We start from the raw sequence: 25616 nt of genomic DNA, 5'->3' as shown, positions 1-25616 counted from the left end.
CCTCTGCCTTGGGGTTTATAATAGTGACTGCCTCTTATGGTGCACACGTCACAAGACCTGGCATGTAGTGGCTTAAGGTAGAAGAGTTGAGCCATGCAGATTGTGGGTGTCTGGTCCACGGGACTCATGACCCACGTGTCTCCCAACTCTGCCCAGACTGAGTCAGGAAGAAGAGAGGAGCCCCAGGACATGGTGCTGCTTGATCCAGGTGGGTGGGAGTGGCTGGGCTTGGTTGGGTGGCCTGCTGGGTCCACTGAATATGAGATGTCATCTCTGCAGCCTCAGGGCAAAGGGCAGTGGCAGATCTGAGGGACTTCCAGCAGTGTCCACTGATGCTTCCTAGGCCACTTAGCCCCTTCCAGCCTGACCTCAGCACAAGTTTGATCCTAGGTGCGACTCTCCAGAACTCCTCTTTGTCAATACTCTTTGTGGTTTTATGATACGCTTCCATGGTCCACCCTGCGTCCCTTCAGGTAGAAGGGTGCCAAGCAACAGTCTTAGCAACAGCCCCTGATCCCTTCAGGAACACCCTACACTCTGGACTCCGTGGAACAACCAAGGTGATTATGGTACCATGGAGTAGACAGTGTGTGTCCCTGGTGTATTATGGTACCGTGGAGTGGACAGTATGTGTCCCTGGTGTATTATGGTACCATGGAGTAGACGGTGTGTGTCCCTGGTGTATTATGGTACCGTGGAGTAGACAGTGTGTGTCCCTGGTGTATTATGGTACTGTGGAGTAGACGGTGTGTGTCCCTGGTGTATTATGGTACCGTGGAGTAGACAGTGTGTGTCCCTGGTGTATTATGGTACCGTGGAGTAGACAGTGTGTGTCCCTGGTGTATTATGGTACCATGGAGTAGACAGTGTGTGTCCCTGGTGTATTATGGTACCGTGGAGTAGACAGTGTGTGTCCCTGGTGTATTATGGTACTGTGGAGTAGACGGTGTGTGTCCCTGGTGTATTATGGTACTGTGGAGTAGACGGTGTGTGTCCCTGGTGTATTATGGTACCGTGGAGTAGACGGTGTGTGTCCCTGGTGTATTATGGTACTGTGGAGTAGACGGTGTGTGTCCCTGGTGTATTATGGTACTGTGGAGTAGACGGTGTGTGTCCCTGGTGTATTATGGTACTGTGGAGTAGACAGTGTGTGTCCCTGGTGTATTATGGTACTGTGGAGTAGACAGTGTGTGTCCCTGGTGTATTATGGTACTGTGGAGTAGACGGTGTGTGTCCCTGGTGTATTCACTTAGCACCTTTTGCCAAATAACAAGCTCTTCCCTCAACAGAACTACAGCCTACAGAGGAGAAAAAAGCTACTCCTCAGCTGCCCTTCCTGGGAAATACACAGAGATCCTGGAGGCAGACATTCAGGGTAGACCAGGAAGGAGGTGGGCTATTGCAGCCATAGTTTACAGAACTAAGGGAACCTAGGACAGTGATGGAGGGGACCTCAAGGAAGAAAGAGGACCCTCTGCATCCCTAGGCACCGTGATGAGAGTTGGAGAGGTCAGGTCTAAGGGACCCTGGTGCTAGAGTGTGACTGTGGGTCTGTGTTCCGTGTCATAACATGTGGCCCTACCGTTCCATGTGTTTTGATAACGATGGGTTTAGGATATCTGCCTGGCACCCTGTAGCTTATCTGCATGTGCATTCGTGAGCATGTGTGTGTTCAGCCCTGGAGAATGGAAAGGACGTATATTTGACCATAAATGTGGCTCTACTGTCTGTTTTTGTGTCTGAGAAGGAGTATGGCTTCTTACAGAACCTCAGAAGCTACAGCTGTTGGCCAAGATACCCAACAGCAGCCCATGGGGGCTCAGTGGTGAGTCTCTCCATCTTGAGAAAACTCAGCTGGAGCCCAAGCTACAGCAAGGGGAGGGAACAATGTTTTTCACTGGAAGAAGGTAGAAAGGAAGTTTCTAGAGCTCTTCCCGGGCTCTGGGGGCCTCTCCCAGCACCTTCTGGGTACCCAAGGTGGAGGGAAAGCTGTTGCTAAGAGCTTTGGTGCTTAGCTGCAGAGTGGTACCTGGGCTGCTGAGAAGGGTCTGTCCTGTCTCAAACTGGACATGATCAGAGAAGGGAGTTCAGGGGAGGGCACAGAGGGGAGAGGCTTCTAGAAGGAGGGCTTGGGGAAACCCTCAGGATTGAAAAACAGAAGGAGGGGCTAGGGAGATGACTCAGGAGGTAAAGTACTGTGTAGGTATAAGAACCCGAGTTGAGTCTCCAGAACCTACATAAAAACTAAGTGCAGTGGTCTAAACTTCTAACCCCAGTGCCGGGGAGGTAGAGACAGGAGGATCCCCAGAGTTCACTGGACAGCAAGTCCCGACTAGTAAGAGACCTGAGTGGACAATTCCTGATGAATGGCCCACGGTTAACTTCTGGGCTCACATGAACAGAAGGAGGACATGGCTTTCCATCCTAGCATTGATATTTTCTTGCTTATGTTCTAGTGTAATGGTCAGCTATTACTGCAGTAGTGCTGTGTAACAAAAACCTCAAAGCTCAGTAGACTAGAGGAACATTTGTGTCCTCCCTTACTGTAGGACCCTGTGAGTCACTGGCTCCTATTGTTGGGTCTGCTGTGCTGAGCAGGCATCATCCATGGTGTAAGCTCTCTCTCCAGTCTCTTCTGTGACTCAGCAACATCCCCAGCCTCATTCCTCTCCAGGTGAAGGGTGGGTGTGTAGCAGGAGCCACACTGTATCCCTCAGCAGTCACAGCAAGTCCACGGCCAAGGCCAGCATCGAGGGGGTGGGAGGTGTGTTCCGCCTGCAGAGAGTGGGCCCTGCTGTTCTTGGGCAGAGAACCGGAGCCTGAGCCTTCTGTCGCACCCACGAAGTCACTTCCTCACTTGGGTCTCAGTTTCCCCCACCAAACTGTGCACTGCCAGTACCAGACAGGAGATTTTCAGAACTCAGGCTCCTGGTCTGCATCCAGGCCCCCTGAGAGAGAGCCTAGGAGTGGCATCTGATGTTTATCGAGGGACTTGAGTCTTTCTTACTCTCAGATCTGAGAAACTTGAGTCCAACTGAGCCCAGGTCCCTGGGCTTTACTCCTTTTCCCACTTCTGTCCATTCCAAGCCCTCTGAAAAGCCCTCATCTCAGGCCAGCCAGAAGCTGGGCAGCCACATCGAGCCTTCCCGCGTTACCAGTGAGTAGGCTGAGGCACAGAGGCTGGGAGACGATCTTATCACTAAGCGGCTCAGCTCTTGATTTGAACCTGGGACCAGTGGACTCTGAGTCCAGCCTGGAACAAGTGGTTCTGCCTGTAAGGACTTCTGCTGTGGGTACAACGTAGAACATAGATACAGAGCCCGTGTTACAGCTTCCTGGGATGAGACCCGGGAGTGCCCACCAGTGCAGACCACTGCCTTCTCAGGTGAGAGGCTTCCTGCATTAAATAAGCATTCGAGCTGGGCTCTGCAGGCTGGAGAGATGGAAAGGATAGAGAGGAAGGTGTCCCTAGGGAGAGAAGTGCAGGAGGTAGTAGACAGAGGGTCCCCTGTTCCTCCTGCCGCAGGGCCTTTGCACATGTGACTCTGGCCTGCCTTCAGACCTGAGCTCATCACACTGATGGTCTTGACTCAGGCATCTCGTCCCAGCCCAGTGTCGGGGTTTCGCATTCCTGCGGCTAAGATTTAGTTTTATGTCTCTGGTCATTATGCATCTATCTGTCTTCCCCGCCATTACCGCCCACGTGCAGCGGTCTGCTTTTCCTCACATAGACTGTTCCAGCACCCAGAAGGGGATACCCCACAGGGAGCAGTTCAGAAGCATTCAGCTGATTTGGGGAAGTGTGCAAGGGAATGGAAGGGGGAGTTGTGCAAGGGGTTGGGGGGGTTGTGCAAGGGAAAGGGCAACATGAAGAGATGGGTTGAGGGCGGCTGGCGATACTAGAGACTGCAGAGAAACAAGGCAGGGACCTCAGGTCCAGACCAGTGCATTCAGTGGTGGGTTTTGGACAGACCCTAAAATTCAGTTTATAAATATCTAGCTCACTGCCTTAAAAGGAAAAAGCCTTTCGTTTGGGCAAGCACTGGGCTGTGCTCACAGTCCCCTGGCACTCGCCGGGGCCAGAGCTGTCTTCTGGCTTCATAAAGCCGTCACGCGCCTCCACCCACACTCTGCCTCCGTGGAGTGCCTTCTGCCCAGTCACAAGTGGCACTCAGGGACTGAGGAGAGGGAGGCTAGACTGAGCTTCCAGGGCTTGCGCTAGAAAAAATGCCAAGTCGCATGCCCAGGCCCACCATCTAGTAATGAAAGACCCAGGTCTGGGCCCAGCTGTCGGAGCCCTTGGCCTCTGTCACACAGCCATTCTGCCCCTTCACACAAGAACACACAAGGGCAGTGAGACCACAGGACGAGGCGGACAACTTTTTGAGGAGGTGACGTTTATGTGGGCATCCAAATGAGAAGCAAGACAGCTGGGTAGCCGTGGAGGTGGAGGGAGAAACATCCCAGTCACAAGGGCTAGCCAATAAGTTCACGTCTGCTCGCTTTTCCCCTTGGGCCTCCTTCCTTGCTAAGGGGAGGGATTCAGCTACTGTCCCCAGTGCCATCAGGCTGCATGGTACAGGCAGGGAAAACCCAGAGGTCCCCTGCATCAACACGAAGCCCATTACACTTGTTCAGTGCACGTGGGTGCTTGGCCAGACCCTCATCCATGGGTCTCACAGAGATGAAAGGTCCTTTGGTAGTTGGATGGGAGAGAGCTGTGCCCACAGCCTGGCACAGCTGGCAGGAGGCAGCAGGATCTGAACAATGTCGTCAGGGCCAGGGCTGGCAGGACAGCTGCAGACATAAGGCGGGTCAATCCGTTGGCTGTCCTCCTGCGTCCAGGTAGGTGACTGCAACTTTCAAGGCCAGAAGCGCTGAACAACTGATCCATCCTGGGCATGCTGGTCACATGGGAGAAAGGACAGCGATCTTTGTGTTTTCTAAGCTGAGGTCTCAGCTGGAAGGAAGACCTCACTTCTCTGGCCTCAGTTCCCCTGCCTGCAGAATGGGCTTTTGCTGAGGGCTAGAAGGATAAGCAGTCGGGTGCTAGCGTGCCAGATCACCCCTGGCTTAGCTGGTTCTAGTTGCACACAGTAGGAGCTCACTGTTTTGAGGCTATGCAGATCTCTGCAGCTCAGCAGGGAAATGTCCCTTGCTGTTGGGGCTGTGGGACCAGCTGAGCTTTTACCTTTATTTTGCACCAAACCCAGGACCTCATAAATGTCCGATTTGCGCTCTACCACCCAGCTATATACTTTTTCCCTTTTAATTTTGAAGTGGAGTCTCATTAAATTGCCCAGGATGGTCTAAAACTCATTCTGTACCCCCACATAGACCTTGAATTTGAGATCGTCCTCCCCCAGCTTCCTGAGTAGCTAGAATTATAGCCCCTGGACCACCGGGCCCAGCTTCTGACCCTTGTATATTGAGAGTGTGCAGAATTCTGATCTTTCAGTCATGGCTCGGTTTCCTTCAGCTATGAGCCACCCTGTGCCACTGAGGCCCCTTCAAGTCCATGCCCAGAACCCCTGATAGCTCTCATTCACCCACAGGGTGCCAGTTTTTTCAGCCTCCCAAATTCTTGAGCGTCCCACTAGGAAAACCCCACTCTTTTAAGTTGGGACTCAATGCGGGTAATACAGGAAAATCTCCCAGCTTAAGGGCCTCCTTGCCACATAAGGGACCACGTTCCCCAGGATGGGGGTATAGACATCTTTTGGGGTCTCACCTGCTCATCACAGCAGGTAACCAGGTTTGTATTGAAATACCCCATACTACAGGGGCCCCAGCTCATCTCATGCATAGCTCTTGCTACATAGAGGGAAACTGAGGCTCAAAGAGATCTCTAATTGGCTTCTCAGGATCCCACGGGGGTCCTTAGCAGAGCAGGTACCCTACCCAGGTCTGCGTCCATGACACCATGCCACGTGGCTCCCTTGACGAAAGACTTTGAACTCTCCAAAGCCCTTCTTGTCCCCGTACTCCTCTGATCCTGGTGCCCTGCTGGGTCTGGGCACACAATGCCCTCTGCTCTGGAACTGATAAGAACTTGTCTTCACCCTCTTCTCTCCCTGGGAGGCGGAGAGGATCAGAGAACTCTGAGGGGGGGCCTGGGAGAGAGGAGAGAGAGGGCGAGGGAGACCGCATCCTGCGCTCTGATCCTTTGGAGGTGGGAGGCAGTGCTGACTGAAGGTGCCATCGACGACAGGCTCCCTGCGTGGTGCAGGAGGGATATAGGACAGGCCGAATGACAAAGCCGGCGACAGAAGAGAAGCAACGCGCAGCGAGTTTGCGAGTCTCCGGACAGCCCATGGCAGTCTCGGTCCTGGTGGAGGTGTGCTTGTGTTTGCCTCCACCTGCTCCAGGGCCCTGTGGGTATCGTGAGGGCTTGGCTTCCTGTGTGGCGGTGAGAGCCGTCGTTAGTCTGCCGTGGCTCCAGCTGCTGTGCGATGCTAAGCCGCTAGCACATTTCTCAACCTGTGGGTCGCGACCCCTCTGGGGTCGCCTCGGACAGTAGGAAAACATAGATAGGTACATGATGATTCGTTACATAATGAAGTAACAAGGAATTTCATGGTTGGGGGTCACCACAGCATGAGGAACTGTATTAAAGGGTCTCAGCGATAGGAAGGTTGAGAACCACTGCCCTAGCACGTTGTCCTGGGTACAAACTCCTGGCAGACACAGAGAACTGAGACAGCATCCAGATAGACACACAGGGGCCTTTTCAAGTCATGTTTGCCTATGTCCCATTGGCCAAAGGAAGTCACATAGCCAGTGAAATGAACCCTGAAAAGTGACCGACAGAGGGGTATAGTTCTAGAGGGACAGTCGATACAGCCACCCCATGGTGGCTTAGCCAGAATGGAGGTGTTCTTTCTCTGATGTGTAACGAATATTGGAAAATAGGAAATGTGGAGTCATCGGGGGCCCCGGCTCCTCAACACATCTTATCCCTGTGGGCCACACTGGTTGCAGCCTCTCCAGCTGTCACACACATGTTCCAGACACGAGGATAATGTGAGTTAGGAGGAGACTGCTTTCCTTGTTAAGTGACTTCCTTCGGGTTTTGTGTAAGAGTTCAGCTTATATCCACTGGCAAGCACACATGGTCACGCGGACTAGGAGAGAGGTTGGGGAAATGTAGTCTTTTAATTGGGCACAGTGCGCTTAGCTAAGAACTCAGATTTTGCTCATGTCAGAGAGATTGACTATTGGGAAGGCAGCAGGAAGTGTCGAAGGAAAGGAGAGAAGAAGGGTGGAGAGAGTGATAGCTTGCCTGCAGTCAGCCTCCTCCCTCCCTCCCTCGCTGACTCCTACCAATAAATACCCTTGAAGCACCTACTCTGAGCCACACGCTGTTCCAGGCACTGGTGGCAGAGGACTGAATGTGTGTCAGACGGAGAAGAGAGACAGTCAGGCATGGTGTCTCTGAACCATGACATCTGGGTGGAGACCTGAATGAAGATGAGGGCCACTGACCTCGGGAGGACAGAAGGGAAGAGGTTTCCAGGCAAAAAGGCAGGAGCCAAGACCCAGAAGGGAAGGAGCTCAGTATATTTGAGAACATGAAGAGACAGAATGGATGGTACTGAGAGAGGGGATTGAGGAAGAGGAGGTTCCAGGCAGGGCCTCCATGGCAGGGTGGGACATCTGTGGGGCCATTCATGGGAACAAGGGCAGCAGATGGTTCTGAGAGGAACTATAAGCCTACCTGGGTCTGGGGTGGGGCCTCGGTCCGCCTAGTGTGTGTCCACCTCTCCCTGTGGTGCCTTAGCTCACTGATTCTTCTCACCTGGTCATGGATTCCTTCACTCCCCGCACTCTGGGATCCTGAGTCATAGGAAGTGAGGTGTGACGTGACCAGTCAGCATCCCTGCCTCCTGTTTCTATGACCTATGACTATAAAGCTGGGCCTCCACTTAGTCTGTGGGACCACCTTGTAGGATCTCCTCATCTGCCCTCAGAAATCCCTCATCAGCCCCACCATGCCTTAGGGAAGAAACCTAACTCACAGAGAGAATTCAGCTGGCCTAAGCCCCTGCCAGCGATGGCTTTCCCCACTCTTCCCAGGTCTTGCTAGAGGCCAGCAGGCCCCCTGACCACCTGCTGCAGGAGAGCTGGCTGACCAACTTCCCCCACCCCCTCAGGCCACGGGCCTCTTCTGTGTTCTGCCCCCTGGGGCTCCATCTCCTGGCAAGGGTCACAGGGCACCGCTGACCCCATAGCCTGCTGGCATGCCCGGCTGATAATTGAAAATACCAGAATTCCCTGATGTCCAACTTCCAGGGTAACCCGACCCAGGGTGGGCGCGGCGGCAGGAGGGGCCCCGGACAGCTTCCAGCCTGTCCCTTTTCTCACTTCTAATCCTTGGATTCCGAGAGAGAGGCCAGCCCCCTGGCCTGCCTTGATCATCTTCCCGGCAGATGCCGCCTCCTCTCCATGCCTGGGTCACGGGGCTTAGGGGCTCAGAGCCCAGGATCTGCCTGAAACCCAAGCCTGCTGCGACCCAGACCCCTCAAGCCTGTGGTACCCGCCATGCCTGGAGGGGGGCAGATTGGCTTCGAGTCTACAGTCTGGAGCATAAGGTGTCCTCACAAGCCCTCGCAGGCTTCCCTCGTCTGCCTGTCTCACTGGAGGGAGGAATCTGGGGTCCATTGCTTGCTATGCGTGTCCTTGGGCATGTTTCTTCACCCCCCCCACCCCACCCCCCGACTTCATTTCCTCCTCTGATGAGTGGGTATAATAATGCCCAACTCACAGATGACATGTGTGTTAACTGAGTTAGCGGATGAAAAATGACTGTGTGGGTGTGGGTAACCAGGACCTAGTCTGGGTGGGCATCATGGGCTCACAGGGTCCCCAAGAAAGTGAGCTGGGTGGGCAGAGGAGCAGGCAGTCACACCCCAGGGCCTTCAGGACAAGGCCAGACTCTGAAGGGTGGGCCCACGTGCTTCAGCGACATGGTTCCCACCCCTCTAGAGAGGCCACTCTGTGACTTGCAGCTAAAGGGACTGTGGAGAGAGTGTGGCCTGGGCGTGGTCTGTGAAAGGTGACCTGATGACCGGACCACGTGTCCCTCCAGGGCTCAGCTGCTAGGAACCCGCCTCTTGCTGTGTGACCTTGGGCAGACCACTCCTCCTCTCTGAGCAAGCTCTGTTTCCTAGCAAAGTCAGCTTCACCTGGCAGCGGCTTAGGAGTCTGGGTTCGAAGGTTTGCAAGGTCAACATTCGGGGGTGGGTAGGCAGTGTGAGGCGTAGCCAGGACCCCCGTTACACTGGCACAAGCTAAAAAGAGGGGTAAGCAACGGGGACCATTCTACCACTCCGCCTTGCAGTCGGGAGTAAACTGGATGTTCCAGAAGCAGCATCCGGGGGCCCTGGCTCCAGTCTGGATTCTCTGGTTCCTTTTTACAGAACCTCGTGTGGTGCTGGCCTAAGGGACAGGGACAGGGGAGCTCACCGGGCAGAAAGAAGCACATTTTCTCCCATGAGTCTGTATGGCTCTAACTGGCCAGGTGGAGAGGCTTCCCTCTGGAAGGATCCTAGCATCCCCAGTTCTTCTTACCTGCTCAGCCTTCACACACGCCTCCCCTCCATATTTACAGTGACCCTACTGCATACGACAGGGGTGTGGAAGCTGAGGCTCCTAGAGATGAAAGACCCTGCCCAGGCCACAGATCAGCGAGTGGTCAGGGAGTGAGCAGAACAGGAGTCCGTACTCGGGACTCAGTCACACTGGCCTCTTGGCTGAGGGATCTGGGGAAACAGGCAGAGTGCTGGAGCAGCCTGGCCAGAGGACAGAGGACAGTCTGGGGGAGACGAGGCAGAATGGAAATAGTTAAGTCAGCTCCAAAGTCAGAGGCCCCTGAGCTCCCAAAGGACTAAGCCGGGCTGATGCCCAGGACAGCCAAAGCCCCGGGAAGCAAGATAGAACCTGGGAGAAGTGTTAGCATCAGTGGTCAAAAATCTCTTTGTTGGCCTGGATGGGAAATCTGCCCATCACAGCGCCAGGAAAGAGGTTAGGAGACATTTCCTCTGCCCTGTGAGACCTCAGTCCCCTGTGGGACCACAAACCCAGGCCAGAGAGGCACTTTGGAACCCAGGCGTGGATGGGCCCCCTCTAGGAAGAGCAGGGCTCTGAAGATCTCCTGCCCTGGTCCCTACTACTATATACCCCCTTCCACAGGGTCACTGTGACACACTGCCGGTGCAGCGTGCCCTGGTGGAAGGGGCAAGAACCAAACTAGAGTGGTAAGAACGAAAGGATCAGAGAATGGCATTGACGTGGGCTCGGCGCCTGGCTTGCTTGACGTCTTCGTTTCCATGCATACAGAACGAAGACACGGGACTAAATAATTTGTGGCAGCCCTTCCAGCACTGAGCACAGCCCACTCCACATCCCCCTCTCTACCCCCTTGCTGAGAACACACAGATTGCTGGTGGGCTGGGGTTCGTAGATTGACCATTTGATGGACTTGGTTGAGGGTAAGGTTCTTGTGGCAGACACCTGACCACCTGACTCAACATGTATGACATGTTGGCAGATAGTGTGTTTCCTGTGTGCAGAGGTGATGGGTTCTGTGTGCCTGTGGTAGTGTGTTTCCTGTACCGCCTCCGGTTCTGGCACACCGTCATCGCCCTGAGAGAAACCCCAGCTCCTACCACAGTCCAGCACCCCCTATTGGTCCTTTCTCTGGTCCCTGACCCCCACCACCCTGCTTTCTGCCCCCCCCTTCTCATTGGTCTCACAGTTCCCTGTCTACCCAGGCCCTTCTCCGGTAAGCCACACTTCCACACTTCCGCGTGCCACTTTGACCCCTGACCTCTGACCTCTCTTACAGCCCCGTCGGCCGTGTCCATCATGCATCAGGTGAGCCGCACCGTGGACAGCATCACCCTGTCGTGGTCCCAGCCAGACCAGCCCAATGGTGTGATCCTGGATTACGAACTACAATATTACGAGAAGGTATCCGTGTCCCCACCTGCCCCGACTCCCCAAGAGTTCCTCTCCCAATGTCAGCCTAGAGGTCCAGCTCCTGCCAGCCTCGGGATCAAGCTGCCTGGCTCTTTATTGCCTCTACTGCCCCTGCTGTGAAGTCTTGGGCAGGTGCCTTGACCTCTCTGAGTCTCACTGTTCTGGTCCAGGGGACCAGCAAACTATCTGAATGACATGCCACACTCGATCCTTTTGCTATCAAGACCTCTTTGGACTTGACCTCAGAGATCCTGAGGTTGTGATAAACTGTTGTTAAAAAAAAACAATAACAAAAAAACCGTACTTAGTGATAATAACTGGTCTTCACCTACTAAAAGCGCCTGTGTAGGGGTGTACCTCTAGGGACTACAGGGGCTTCTGGGAAGGATGGACTCCTGTTCAAACTAAGGTATCAGTGATAAATAGGAGGTCCACAGTTGAGGGTGCACCCACAGTGAGCAAACAGCAGACAAGAGGGTTCTTCCTAAAGGCTGAGAGAAGAAAGCTACTCTGGGTCTGCTGTGGCGCTGTCTGCACCGAGGCACCTTGGGCTGGCTGCATGGGGAGATCTCTCCCTGATCCTTTAGAACAGACCTTGCTCCTGTTTCAGGGACCTGTGGCTGGAAGCCACGCATGCACGGAAGACTAATCAGCCAGAACCTATTCGAATCCTCAGGCAGGTGTCCTTTCTCCTCTGAGCTTCCATTTCCACATGGATGGGTCGGAGAGAAGTCTGGCACTCCACGGAGACCACGAGGATAAAGAGAGGAGGCAGGAACCAGCGCCAGGCACATCCCTGGCCTCCCTGCTCCCCTGCTCTGCCTCCTACAGGGTGGCCTAATACATCAGGGCAGTACCACATGGGACCAGAGAGTGTGGGGGCCACACACTACAGGGCTGAAAGAGTGGACATAACGGTTGGCCTCCCATACGGATAAACACCAGAGGCCCCGTGCCTGCTCCTTTGACTGGTAACCTCTCTTCCTTGTATGTGGAGAGACCACAAGGACCCCAGGGAAAGGAGACATAGGAGACGTAGACTTCTGTTCAGACACAGGTGTCAGTGACTGATAGGAAGTCCTTCGTTGAGGGTGAGCCCACAGGGAGCAAGAAGTGGATGGGGAGTTGTACCATCAAGGCTCAGAGAAGACAGCTGGAGACAGTGACAGTTGAGTCCACTGGAGCCCACTTTCTGAGACCTCACCTAGCCCTAGCACCCCATCAGCTTCTGGAGTAGTTGATATCTTTCTGTCACACACTAGCCTGGCCTCTCATTCAAGTGCTCCTAGTCACTGGCTTCTTTGTATGTCCAGGAGGTCAGAGCCTCCTCTCTGTGGCCATCCCCTTCTCCCCAGAGCCCTGAGCCAGAAGCCGAGAGACAGATAGATGGGTTGGTGAAGTATGAACCCATCATCATCGTGCCCAGTCACTGCAACCAGCTGTCTCCCCAGAGAGACCTGCACACCCCTGATTCCCACCTCTCCCCTACACCCCAGCTTTTGACCTCTCCGTCACATCCTTCCCCCTCTGGTCTCTCATATCTGCCTGTCAACATCTTTGGGGGTACCACAGAAGCACCACCATCGCTACCATCGGCAACCATCTTCCCACAGTCTTTGCCTCTTCTCTGGAAAGCCCGCATGCTGGCAGCAGGGGCCCTGGTCTCCCGAGGGTGTGGATGATGAATGAGAGCATTGTGTGGATGAAGCAGAGAGTGAGGGATGGAATCTGTGAATGAAACAAGAACCAGAGGCAGGCTGGCTGCTTGGGCCAGTCACTTCCTGTCCCTCGCCATCCTAACCAGCCCCAGTTCATCCTCTGGTGTCTCAGCACAAACGTCTTGACCTTCTCCAGGAAGCCTTCACCAGGGCCAACATTTCACCTTCTCTTCGCGCCCTACTGATAGCACTGAGCACCTAGTGAACTCAGCGAGGGTGAGACTTTAGCTGTGCTGCATCCCACCGCCTAGCACACAGTAGGTGCTCCGTGGGTGTCAGTAAGTGCTCCGTGGGTGCCTGTTGGATATGTTGGGGAAGGGGCCACTGATGGTCCTGAGTGTCTCTACTGAGTAAAGCAGTCCTGCATCTCACTGAGTCCTGAAGTACTTTGAAGGGGCTGCCAGCCTGGGGAACTGGGCCAGGAAGCTTGGCCTTGCAAGGACCAGTGTCTCTGCTCCCTCCAGCAGGGCAACTTAGCAACTAAATTTTTTTTTAAAGAAAAGAAAGAAAAAGGGGGGGGAAACTAATTAAGAAGCTTTGTGATTAAATGAAACTGGAAGTATTTTTCCCCAAAGATCAGAGCGGAAATGAGGAATCCCAGTGCAGTCCCGACTGCGACCCATTTCCTATCGCAACAGGCACGCCTGGGAGCCTGGCAGGGGTGTGAGATGGGGTACTACTGCTCTACTTTCTTGGGGTCTGGATGGCTCCACAGCCGCCAAGTGGCCACCTACCCACTTCTCATAGTCCTCGCTGTGTGCAGGGCACACCAAACCATCACCACAGTCATCCTCAGGCACTAAAGGAAGGAGAAACCGAGGCACAGAGACACGATGGCCTGTCAACACTCCATGCTGAGTGGCAGAGAAAGGATTCGGCCTCCATCTCTCTTTCCCAGTCTCCCTGGTGCTCCTGCCTCCCAGTTTTCTCCCAAGGTCACTTCTGAGGTGACCAGCGACATGCAGATAGGCCCAGGTCCCCTTCTGTAGCCCCTCTGCTCAGAGCCTGGGGTGTATGTGCCACCAAAGGCCAGCCACTGGGCCATTTGACTTCCACCGTCACCAACTGATTCTGGCTGCAGAGGACTTCGCCATCTGGGAAAGAACAAAGGCTGAGACGCTAATAGTCACGTGCGGTGTCCGCCTCAGAAGGGCCGGCAAAGGTCTCGGGGGTGAGAGGTATCTGAGAGTGGCTTACAGTCTTGGCATGAGTGAGGGAGGCCTGCATCCTGGACATTTGAACTGAGGCTTGAAAGCTGAGAGAATTTCACAGAGGGATGCGTGATGAAGGCAGTTATTCAGACAGCGGGCGCAGCAGGCTCAAAGGCCCTGGGGCAGAGCCGAGCAGCTGCTTTAGGAGAACAGAGAAATGATCTCAGATCTCAACAAGAACAACAGGGCTCGAGAGAGAGCACGCCACAGGGGAGCGTTTGGAAAGGGAGGCTGGCTGGGGCGTGTCCTGCCTTCCAGGCCTGGTGAGTCTGGATTTGATTTAGGGTGTGATAGAAGATTCTGGAATGCTGGGATCTGACTCCGGTTGTGTTAAAGATCTATCCATCCACTGTGTGGAGAATAGAATAGCCTGGGGGAGGGGGACTCAGAGACGTTTGAGACACCAAGTGAGAAACAGTGACTGCTTGAGTTGGGAGAAGGCTGGCAGCAGAGTCGGTGAGAGATGGCAGGTTTAGACATTTGGATCAATGCCCAGGTCCCCAGGGACATGACAGGATGGCCCTGGGGATAGTGCTGGTTCCAGGGGCAGGGGATTTGCAGTTGTAGGTGTGGCACTTGCCAAGGAGGCTTAGGATACCCTGAAGTATGTGCCAGGGTCCGTAGAAGCAGAGGGTGCAGCCTGGAATCATTCAGGACCCAAGGGGAGGCAGGAGTAACTCATGGTGGTATCAGGGCAGCAAGGTCAGCTTCTTCTCTGATGTCCAGCCTTCTAGCATCAAATGGGAAGGGCAGCCAGGTTGCAATAGTGAGATGGATATTTGGCAAGCTGTGGCATCTAGGGTCTGCCCTGTGCCCACAATCTATTCCTTTCTGGAAGGCTCCAGAACTTTGTAGAACAAACACTGGGCCTCCCCCCACCAGAGGGCCACCCCTACCTTCCCCACTCCTCTGTCTCCAGAAAGGCCCTTTAGGAATGACAGTAACTCTCAGGTCTCTTTAGCTTGGCATTTCCCCTGGTCCGCTGGGACCTGCTGCCTTCCCGTTGCCTGAGGCTGCTGGGTAAATGGGCAGCAGGCTCACTGCAGACCACGCCTTTCCATCCGTCCAGTGTCCCTGGGGAGGTGGCCTCCTTTAGCAGCTTCCCAGAGCCCATGGGTTCATGCTCTCCACAGCTAGGAGCAGAATCACTAGACGATGCAGGGGCCCTGACATCTGTGTCAATGTCAATCAGCAGAAATGTCCAGTCAGTAGCTGAGAGAGGCGAGCACTCCAGACAGTGAACAAGGACGGAGGACGGGGTGAACTGTCCAGCTGGGTTTGGTGAAATGGAACAGGATCTGTCCAGGGGAGTCTGAGCATCACTCATCTCAGCCTTCCTTTACCTGTTTTGTGAACGTCAGCAAGGATATGCTCGCTAACGGCAGCGTTGACGACAGTGGCCTTGAGAGCTGACATTTACGGAGTTACTGTGCACAGTGACCGTATCTGTGTGCTAAAAGCTCTAGCCGTATTCTGTGGGATCTCCACAGTCACGAGAAGGTTAACCCACTGCTGTTACCTTCCTGCACAAATGAGAAGGCCAAGGCTGCAGGAAAGCAGCCACGGTGGCGGCACATGCCTGTAATCCCATCACTCTGGAGGTAGAGGCAGAGGGATCAGGAGTTCGAGGTCACATTCTCAGATGTGTAGTGAGCTCAGCCTGGGCTGTGTGAGTCTGGCTCAACAAAATGGAAAGGGAGGGAGGAAACAAGCAAGCAGGCTGGCTGGCTGGGGTCTGGTTCTATCTAGTGGCCCTGGTAGGCTTTCCTGCATTTCTCCCATCACCCGGTAATACCCAGCCAATGGTGCTGCAGAGACAAGGCTAGACCAGTCCATGAGCCATGTGCTTCCTGATCTATTCTATAGGCTTGGTATATATTGCTCCATTTTCTGGATTGGTACACCAAGCCTCAAGGAAGCAAAGGGTTCATCCTGAGGAGTCACTGTAACTAAACAGAGGAGAAACTTGGTATTTAAAACAGCATCTGGTACCATCTCAATCCTCTGCCTAGCTTTAGGGATGCAGTCTTACTGCCTGCCCCCTGGGGGAACCTATGACACCAAGATTACATCTCTTGTCCTCATATTGTCAGGAATTCAAACCCCAAGCGTCCCTAAAGTGGCGCCCACCCAGAATGTGAACTCCAACCTTTGTGCTGGAGCAGATAACATGTTGCACAGCGGCACCTACTGGTCGGTTGTGGAATTGTGTCCTAGGTTGGCTGTGCATAGCCATAAGGAGCGCCTACTGTGTACTGAGAGGGGAATCTAGAGATAAACTGTGTGGCCCTTGCCTTCGGGAAACCCACATGCTCAGAGAAGATAGGCACATGCATCAGAACAATAGAAGAGATTTTTTGCACCCACTACTTCCTTCTGGGATATCCAAAAGGTCCCCATCAGAGTTAGCATTTGTGCTGAGCCTTGAATGCTGAGCTGGGAGCAACTGGATGGAGGAAGAAAGAACACTTGAGACTGGGGAACCTGATCAAGAGCCTAGTGTCCAAAGAAGTGGGGAGGGTCACCTGATAAAACCCAGTAGGGGGTGTACGTCTTGGTGGTAGAACATTCTCTCAGCCTGTCTGAGGCTCTGGGCCCCATCCACAGAAATAAATAAAAATATGGGGCCCAAGATTAAATTTGAATGAAGGAAATTTTAATGTAGCCCCCCCAAATAGAGCATAGGGTATAGTTATATTACAACACGGGGGCTGGAGAGACTGTTCATTTGGTAAAGTGCTTGCCATGCAAGCTTGTGGACCTGAGTTCAGTTCCCAGCATCTGTGTTAAAACAATCAAAAACAAAAACAGGCACTAGTATATGGGACACATACATGATCCACCTGTGTGGCCGGGTGTCTTTGTCTTAGATCAAGATCCAGAATTGCCTTTCAGCTTCCCCTTCTTTGAGAGGCTGAGTCCCCATGCATCTGTTCTAGCTGGAGCTCTGAGGCTGGGGATTACCCCTCAGCCTCCTATGGGACCCTAGCACCCAACCAAGCCCCCATATAAGGAAAGTGCTTGGGGAAGGTGTGTCAGGCAGCTGGCAGATGTGTAAGTAAGTGTGCACCACTTGAGTCTAGCCCTGCCACATCTGCAATTCCACCGCCCAGCTGGATCTATGTCCTGTTCTCAGGTTGCCTGGGGCAACACCCAGGAAGTCAGAATAGTGGTACTCAAAGTCCTGGGCACTAGCAGTGTCTCCATGTGGAACCCCGTTTGGAGCCCCACAGCAGCCACTAGTCAGTACTTGTGAACTTGAATGTCATTGTCCCTCTCCAAGCCTTGGTTCTTACCTCCCCCTAGGGTGCTAAGACCAAGCAGGGGATCTTCTGCAAAACCCATCAAGGCACAGGATGGAGGGCTACGGGGTGAGGATCATCTGCTATAGTGCCTTCCTGGAATACAAAGAACCCACAGAAAACCAGGCATGGTGGTACACCCCCATAAACCCAGCATTTGGGAGGTTAAAGTAGGAAGATCAAAGTCAGTTATCCTCTACTACATGTCAAGCTCAAAGCTAGCCTGGGCTACATGAGGCCCTGTCTCAAAACAAACAAGAAGGCCCAGGGCAGAGTCAGATGCAGAAGTGATGAATGGGTCTCCCCACTGCAGTTTTCAAGAACTTAGTCTAGTCTTTAGAGTTTGTGCACAGTGGCCACTCAGCCTATGTGTATTAGTCAGCTCTTGCTGGGATAATGCTGCAAAACAAGCAGTCCCACAAACACCATGGCATACAGCAAGAGGTGGCTACTTTTCTTCCTCATAGCTTTGCATCTGTGAGTTAAATGGCCCTCGTTGGGTCAGGGTCTTCACACATCTTTTGTTCTGGAACCAGCTACAATTCTCTGGTTCTGGAACCTGGTTCAAGCCCCTCTTCTGGCAGATGGTGGGATCATGGAAGCCGAGCCAGACCATCAGACACATGCAAAGTCTGCACCATGCTCATTCCATGCCTACTAGAGTGTTCACATGGCCAAAGCAGGTCACCTGTCCAGATCCAAGACAGAAAGATCATACGACTGCTTCCATGAGAAGCATTCTTTCTTAACTCGTTTATTTTAGTTTTTAATAGTTTTTTTGAGCTATATATGTTTCTCTGCTCCCCATGGGAAGCATTCTTGAGTTACTCAGCACAGGCATGACTGGGTAAACCAACCACCGGAGAGGGCCTGCCCCAAGGAGCAGCAGAAGACGGTAGGCTCCTTACGCTCCTGCTCTCTTTAACCGTCTTTTCTGTTCCCCAGCAGGAGCTCAGTGAGTACAACGCCACAGCCATAAAAAGCCCCACCAACACGGTCACCGTGCAGGGCCTCAAAGCCGGCGCCATCTATGTCTTCCAGGTGCGGGCACGCACCGTTGCAGGCTATGGGCGCTACAGCGGCAAGATGTACTTCCAAACCATGACAGAAGGTGAGTCGAGAGCACCAAGCACCAGCCCCCCAATCAGTGAACAAAGGCATAAATGTGAGACTCTATTCCTAGGAAGCCTGTGCCAACCAGAAAGCAGCCACCTCCCTCACTCCCAAATGTGAACCCCTCTGCATGGCACAAACTGCATGGCTAGCCTTAGAGCCTGCAGTTCTGTGGCCCACAAAGGTCCCTACTTCTCTATTACCACAAATGAACAAGACTCTTTCATCTTCTGGGACATTTAAGAGGTCAGACCTACTTTGCAAACCCATGCTAATTAAAATCTTTTCTTTCCCTGCTCTGGATTTTTATCTACAAAACAAAAGAGCATTGTGCTTTTTGAGATAGTAAACATCGTGCCCATTTCCAATTCCAGCAAGTTGCAATGAGACTGAGAATTCCAAAGCCCCATCTAAGCTCAACAGAAAGAAGTGCTGGGATCAATTAGTAATGTCTGCCCTGGACAAAGGAATGGGTCTATGTGCTATGTTTGTTTTCCAGTCTTGGAATATATGATTTCTGAGTACCTTTTCTGCTTTAATAATCTTGAGGAATAGTAGATTATAAAGGGGTGGACTTCTGAAGCAAGACAGATTGGAGCCCACTTCTGGCTTGTCCCTAACTGTGTAGCTGAAAACAAGTCCCCTAATCTCTCCTGGCCCTGTCCTTTCGTCCATAAGAGATGATAACTATGTTACCATCATCATCAAGAACATATATAAGTCTCGGGGACCTAGCTCAGAATTGGTTTGAGGACACAGATATTAAGAATAGTATTCTTTCCATGGGCCTGTCACCAGCCAACCAAGTTCTAGGACACTTTTTTTTTTTTTTTTTTTTGGTTTTTCGAGACAGGGTTTCTCTGTGGTTTTGGAGCCTGTCCTGGAACTAGCTCTTGTAGACCAGGCTGGTCTAGAACTCACAGAGATCCACCTGCCTCTGCCTCCCGAGTGCTGGGATTAAAGGCATGCGCCACCACCGCCCGGCTCTAGGACACATTCTTATGGTTAGATTTCAGTGTCTTAGCTTCCAGCCTTGGAACATGGGCGTTGGCTCTCATCTGGCTAAACCGTTCAGATGCTCTTGGATGACCCTAACTTCCTGTCCTGCTATAGAGCCTTCCCTGTCTTCCAACACTTGCCTCCTCTGCCCTCTGCCCTTTCCTCACCAGCAGCCCCTCCGTGTCAGATGAGCTCACTGGCAAGGCACTGGGCACCGTCCCAAGACCCCTTTATTAACTCTACAATTCTGTTCCTGCTGTATACCAGGCCGTGTGCAGGCACTGAGAAGTCCAAAATGACCTCACCCTCTGACCTTGACAACTCCTCTTCTTAATAATACCGTGGAGGAGGGTGCTGGGGGAGGGTGCTGGGGTAGCTGGCACCCGCCCAGCCGATGCCAAGTACATCTGTGTACTGTCAGTCACATCCCAGCCTCGGGGCCGGCAGCTGAGCTCACATGCTGGCTTTGACCTCTTCTTTCCTGGATAGCCTCAAGCCCGTTCTGACCTCCACAAGCTTGGTTTTCTCAAGCATGAGAAACCACTGTAGGGAGCGTATTACAGGGCTGTTAGGGACGTCTCTGTGAGTGACCACTGTAGGGAAGTGTATCACAGGCTGTTAGGGACGTCTCTGTGAGTGACCACTGTTAGGGAGCGTATCACAGGGCTGTTATAGACATCTCTGTGAGTGACCCTGCAAACAGTAATAGGAGTCCAAGTTGGCTGAGTGTTCACTGTGAACCATGGATTGTCATAGATTTACCCACAATCCTATGGGGTGAGAACTGTCAGCCTCCCTGTTACTCAGCTGGTAGGCTGCTTGCCCAGCACGGTCAGGATTCCTGCCCAGGGAGCCGGGTCCCAGCCATTCTTGCTTATTACCATGTCAGTGTAAAAGTGCAGGGGTCCCTATGCCCATTTTATAGATGAGGAAGTGAGGATTGAAGCCAGTCGTAGGCTTATTCCTTCTCACGTCTCATTTCCTGCTCAGTATGAGGCAGTTGCTCTGTTGGAAGCAAGAGGGGAGTCTTTGGGGTGACCTCAGAGACCGTCATGGTGGAGGGTGGAGGCAGGGTCAGGCCCCCGACCAGACGGCAATAACCACTGCACTGTCCCTGCAGCCGAGTACCAGACCAGCATCAAGGAGAAGCTGCCCCTCATCGTCGGCTCCTCCGCTGCTGGCGTAGTCTTCCTCATCGCTGTGGTCGTCATTGCCATCGTATGTAACAGGTGGGTGGCAGCTTCTGGGCCTGGTCTTCAGCCATAGTCAGGAGCAAATGGGGACTTCCTGTCAGCCACTGGTGGCAGGGAGAGGCTCCAGTAGGCCAGGATACCTTAGGTGACCGCCGACCATCCACACAATAGCATCAGCTGATGTCCAGACAAGTACACGGACAGGGTTGCACGTGGAGGCACTTCAGCAGTGAGGACCATTTCAGAACAGTGGGCAAGATGCTGGCAGGAAGCTTGGAGCTGTGGGGATGGTGAAGGAAGATGCCATTCATTATCCTAGGCAGAGGCTGAAGTGCTGAAAAGATGGAGGGGCTGGGCACGGGTGGGGGTGGCAAGGCAGAGACAGGAGGGAGGAGCCAATCCCTGATGGCCATAGGACATGATGCCTAAAGAGCTCCCCCTAACCCCACTTCCCAACTGAGGGCCAGAGTAAGCTCAGGCCGACAGGAGGACAGACAGACAGACAGAGCTCCTGGTTTTAGTGGGGTCAGAAGCCACAACCAGAATCTGAGGACTTCGCGTCTGCCTTAAAGGGACTTGGCTGCAGTAAGGACGGGGGGGGGGGGGGGGGGGGGGGCACAACGACAGAGTGAGCCCGGGTCTGAGGAGGGAGAAATGGGAAGGGGAAGAGGGATGAGGTAAAGGCAGACAAAGGACAGGCCTAGACACCACCACCTCCAACAAGGAAGTGGCCTTAAAGGCTTGCCCACCCTCTCTCCCTATCACCCACTGTGGCTCCCACCCCCCCGGGTGCCTCCAGGTGGCTCCAGCCCTTTGCTCTTGTTCCAGAAGACGGGGGTTTGAGCGCGCCGACTCAGAGTACACCGACAAGCTGCAGCACTATACCAGCGGTCACAGTACGTACCCGCCCTGGGGCCCTCCTCTGCCATTTCCACGGAGACCCCGCCAGCTGCTGCTGCCCCTCCTCCTCCTCCTCCTCCTCCTCCTCCTCCTCCTCCTCCTCCTCCTCCTCCTCATTCCTCTCCTTCAAGATTTACTCGTGTTTAAATACGTGTGTGTGTGCATGAGTATATGCGTCTGTGTGCGCGTATGAGCCATGGAGGGGTGGGGTGTCTGTGGGGTGTACACGGAGGACATCACATCCCCTGGAACTAGAGTGACAGGTGCTTGTGGGACGCCTGGCTTGTTACATGGGTGCTGGGATCCGAACTCCAGTCCTCTTACCCCTGCGTCATCTCTCCTGCCCCTCTCGAAGGCCAAGGAGGTCCTGGGTGTGCCGGGCTGCCTCTGACTTTTTGGCTCTGGCAGCTGCTGTTCCATGTGCACTTCCTGTGAGGACCCCATCGTGCACCACCGCCATCTTTCCCTTACTGCATCCATTCTGATCTTAGCCCTCACCTGAGCCAGTACCACCCATCTAACCAGACACTGTCCTAACTCTTGCCTGGTCTCCCTGCAGATGTAGCAGGTCTTCTCCAGATCTAAACATGTCTTCCTGGCACTAACAGGTCACCAGTACATAGTGGTACCACACATGAGTGAGCTATGTGAGGAGAGGGACCCAGAGCTGGGGGGTGTGTATGGGCTTAAGTGAGGGGTTAAGCGAGGGCCTTATTGATGGTGTTTCATTTGAACAAAGACACAAAGGGATTAGGAGAATGGGCTGCTCAGCTATCTCCAAGGAAGAGCATAACAGGCCGGGGAACTAGCCAGTGAGAACGCCGCAGGCCAGGGGGATAGCCAATGAGAACACTGCAGGGCAGGGGGTTAGCCAGAAGCTTGTAGGTAAAGCAGGCTTGGCTAGAATGGAGTGGGGCTAGGAATGGGGGGTGAGAGTGATTGTCAATCATGTAGAACTTTGGCTTTTCCTCTAAGTGAAGTAGGACGCTCCAGCAAGTTCCGAGCTGGGGACTGACTGTCTGTTACAGTCCCAGCAAAGGCTGTTGGCTGTTGACTGTCCTGGAAGTCACTCTGTAGACCAGGCTGGTCTTGAACTCACAGAGATCGGCCTGCCTCTGCCTCCTGAGTGCTGGGATTAAAGGCGTGCGCCACCACCACCTGGCTTGAAAATTTTAAAATAGACCCCAGGATTTGTTCAGAGATCAATATTCTTTAATACTGAGTTTTTGTTCCCTGCCCTGAATGCTCAGAACTATGCAGGATGTGTCCCGGATCCCGTGTCCTACCCGCACAGCCCTACACAGCCAAGATGGAGGAGAAGGTGGAGAGGCAGAAATGTGTGACTGGCTTGGGGTCACCAATGCAGACTCAGATTTCCCAGCCGTTAGCATGTGCTGAGTGGGGACCAAGTTCTGGGGTGTCTGGACGTGGAACCAGAGGGGCTAATACTATTTCTCATCTCTGCTGTGCCACTGGCCAGCTGGTTGACCTGGGGAAAAACACTGAGCCTCTCTTAAGTCTTGGTATACTTCTATAGACCATAGAAAGAGTGATGGGTCCTTCGGATGAATCCGTGGATCTTAGCATAATAATAGTGTCCTTATAATAGTAACATTTAATAAAAGCCAAGTCTACTTTACATGAGGCAACAATTATTTGTTGCTTTCTGTTTGCCAAATGCTCTGCTAAGTCCTTTAGGAAATTTCTCCGGGGCTATGGAAATGGATCACTAAGTACGTGTAATGAGACATGAGAACCTGATTTGATCCCCAGAACCTGTGAGGGAAAAGAGCCAAGCATGGTGGTACCCGATTGTAATCCCAGCACTTGCGGGGGGAAGGGGGATAGGTGGATTTCTGGAGCTCACTGGCCAGCCAGCCTAGCCTAACCTGCACGTTCCAGTGAGGAACTCTGTCTCAGAAAACCCAAGGTGCGTGGTTCTTGAGAAATGACACTCAAGGTTGTCCTCTGGTGTCTGCACATCAAAGGCATGAGCCACCGCTGCCTGGCTGAAGTTGCTATTTTTGTAAGTCAGACACAGGCAGATACTAACGCTGATAGTATTTTACCTGGCAGGATCATTCAAAGGGATGACTGGGTTTTAAACTGCCAACTTTATAGAACAGATTCATACCCAATAAATGTACACTGAATGTGTATGTAGCAAGTGTCTATTAAGTATCTGCTGTATACCGCCTTCACACTCATGGTCAAGCAAACACACTACAGCAAGGGCTTCTGACCTGGGATTAGACCGTAGGGGCTTGCCATGGGCTGTGAACTCCAATATTGCATGTGGAATATGGGAGTGTACACAACCGTGGGAATCCTTCTCCAAGGGGCAGAACTGTGTGTGGCTTTCACCAGATTCTCAAAGGTGTTCATGACCCTAAATGAGAAGAAGGTTCATAAGTGAATCACTGGGATTTTACCATAAGCATTCGTTGAGTGCCTGCTGTATACCAGTCCTGGGAATTGAGCTGGAACAAGACAGAATTGCCTCTGCCTTCCTGGCGGAGAGGGGAGAAGGTAAAATGCCCCAGGCACCAGAGAGTTCCAGAAAGGGGATGCAGGGAGCTGTGGGCATGGGTGTTTGGAAGTTGTGGATCAGGACAGAAAAGTCACAGACACTGGGGTCATAGATTGACAGTGGAGAAAGGGCTGTGGTACCTAAGAGGCCACAACCGCTTCTGGAGAAGTCCAGTCAGGCTTCACAGAGGAGATGGCGTTTGATATGGTCTCAGGGAGGAAGAAGAGGTGCCCTGAGGGGGTAAGAACAGCATGACCTCAGAAGCAAGAAGTGCTGAGATGTGCCTGGAGCCCCTAGGAAACGATCTGTATTAGCTAGTGTCTTCAGTCTACTGTCTGCTGCTGTCACAAAACACCGAGACTGCATCAGGTGTAAAGAAAGGAGGTTAATCAAGCTCTCAATCCATTGTTCTGCTAAAGGCCCTGCGGTGGAGGGTTTAGTTGCAGGAGCCTGTGTGACAGGGAGAAGCCACATAGAAAGACCAGTAGGAGGACTGGGTTTGTTCTTTAATCTCTTGGAAGATCTAACTAGTCTCCCTGGCCCCACAAACCTGCCTCCATTTCTCCCCAGGGTTGTGCTCTAGTAACTTGTCTCTTAAAGGGCCCACCACCTCTCACGCCATGCTGAGAACTAAACCTCATACATATAGACCTGCTAAGGAACAGACATTATCCAAACCTGAGCAGAGGGCTGAGTGAGGCAGTGCCAAGCGGAGGTGCTTGCCTTTGTCCTCCTGTCTCCCCCTCCCCCCAACCTCACAATCCTGACATGCTCCCCGCTAAGGCTGGGATGGCCTCTGGCTGCTGCCCATAAAGGTGCTGACATTTACTGAGAGTCTCCTTTGCTCCTGGAGTGACCTCATTCCTGCCCTCCCTGCCCAGCTGGCCTGTCAGAAAGGATCTCCGGGAGTTGTGTTAAAACTCAAGAAGCTAAAAGCCAGGTCCCATGACCCATGATATTGAGTCTGAGCGAAAAAGGGCTTCTCCTGGCTCTGAGGAAGCTGACTTGGAAGGAAGGAGATGTGTCTCATATGCCAGGTTAGGGGAGGCTGTGCCGGGGCCAGCAGGAGTGAGAATCGTGACAAAGAACTATCCTGGAGGCTGGAGCAGTGGTTTAGCGGTTAAGAGCACCAGCTGCCCTTGCGGTGGCTCAGGTTGTGCAGTACCCACATAGCAGCTCAAACTGTAACTCCAGTTCCAGGGATCCAACAGCCTCTTCTGGCTTCCATTGGCACTGCATCCGTGGGGTGCACAAACTTAACATGAAGGCACAAAACACTCACACCTATAAAATAATGTTTTTAGTAAAACAGAGCCATCCTTGAGGTCACATTTGCTGAGCATGTACAAGGGACACAAGGCCCTGGATTCAATCCCCAGTCCCATAAATATAAGAGAATCAATCTTGGGACTGGAGAGATGTCTCCGCAGTTAAGAGCACTTGCTGCTCCTCCAGACATCCGGGAGTTCAGTTTCTAGTACCCACATCAGGTGACTCACAACTGTCTGTAACTCCAGTCCAAGGAATACAATACCTCTGGCACCTGCAGGCACGTGCCATATTTGGATGCATTCACCTACACGTAATTAAAAATAATAAGTACCTTTTAAAAATTAAGAAGAAAAAGAATCACACCTGTGCTCAAATCTGAAAGACCTGGAGGCCCCCGA

General features: G+C 53.0%; 1 protein-coding gene across 6 annotated transcripts in view; it reads left to right on the top strand.

Annotated features, from left to right (window-relative positions):
* Ephb2 (EPH receptor B2) overlaps positions 1-25616 on the top strand; it is a 188750-nt gene that overhangs the window by 145932 nt on the left and 17202 nt on the right. For 2 of the 6 annotated variants that reach the window (XM_075944568.1, XM_075944566.1), the window contains exons 6-9: positions 10847-10971; positions 18157-18322; positions 20444-20552; positions 21345-21412. In XM_075944568.1, the coding sequence (XP_075800683.1) occupies positions 10847-10971; positions 18157-18322; positions 20444-20552; positions 21345-21412 (468 nt within the window). The remainder of the gene's footprint in view (positions 1-10846; positions 10972-18156; positions 18323-20443; positions 20553-21344; positions 21413-25616) is intronic. The other 4 variants (XM_075944569.1, XM_075944565.1, XM_075944567.1 and 1 more) reach the window with 4 other exon arrangements.

This window comes from Microtus pennsylvanicus, chromosome 13 (assembly GCF_037038515.1).
Source record: "Microtus pennsylvanicus isolate mMicPen1 chromosome 13, mMicPen1.hap1, whole genome shotgun sequence".
Classification (NCBI taxonomy): Eukaryota; Metazoa; Chordata; class Mammalia; order Rodentia; family Cricetidae; genus Microtus; species Microtus pennsylvanicus.
The sequence above is the reverse complement of the archived record's forward strand: the minus strand, read 5'-3'. Positions and strand labels throughout refer to the sequence as shown.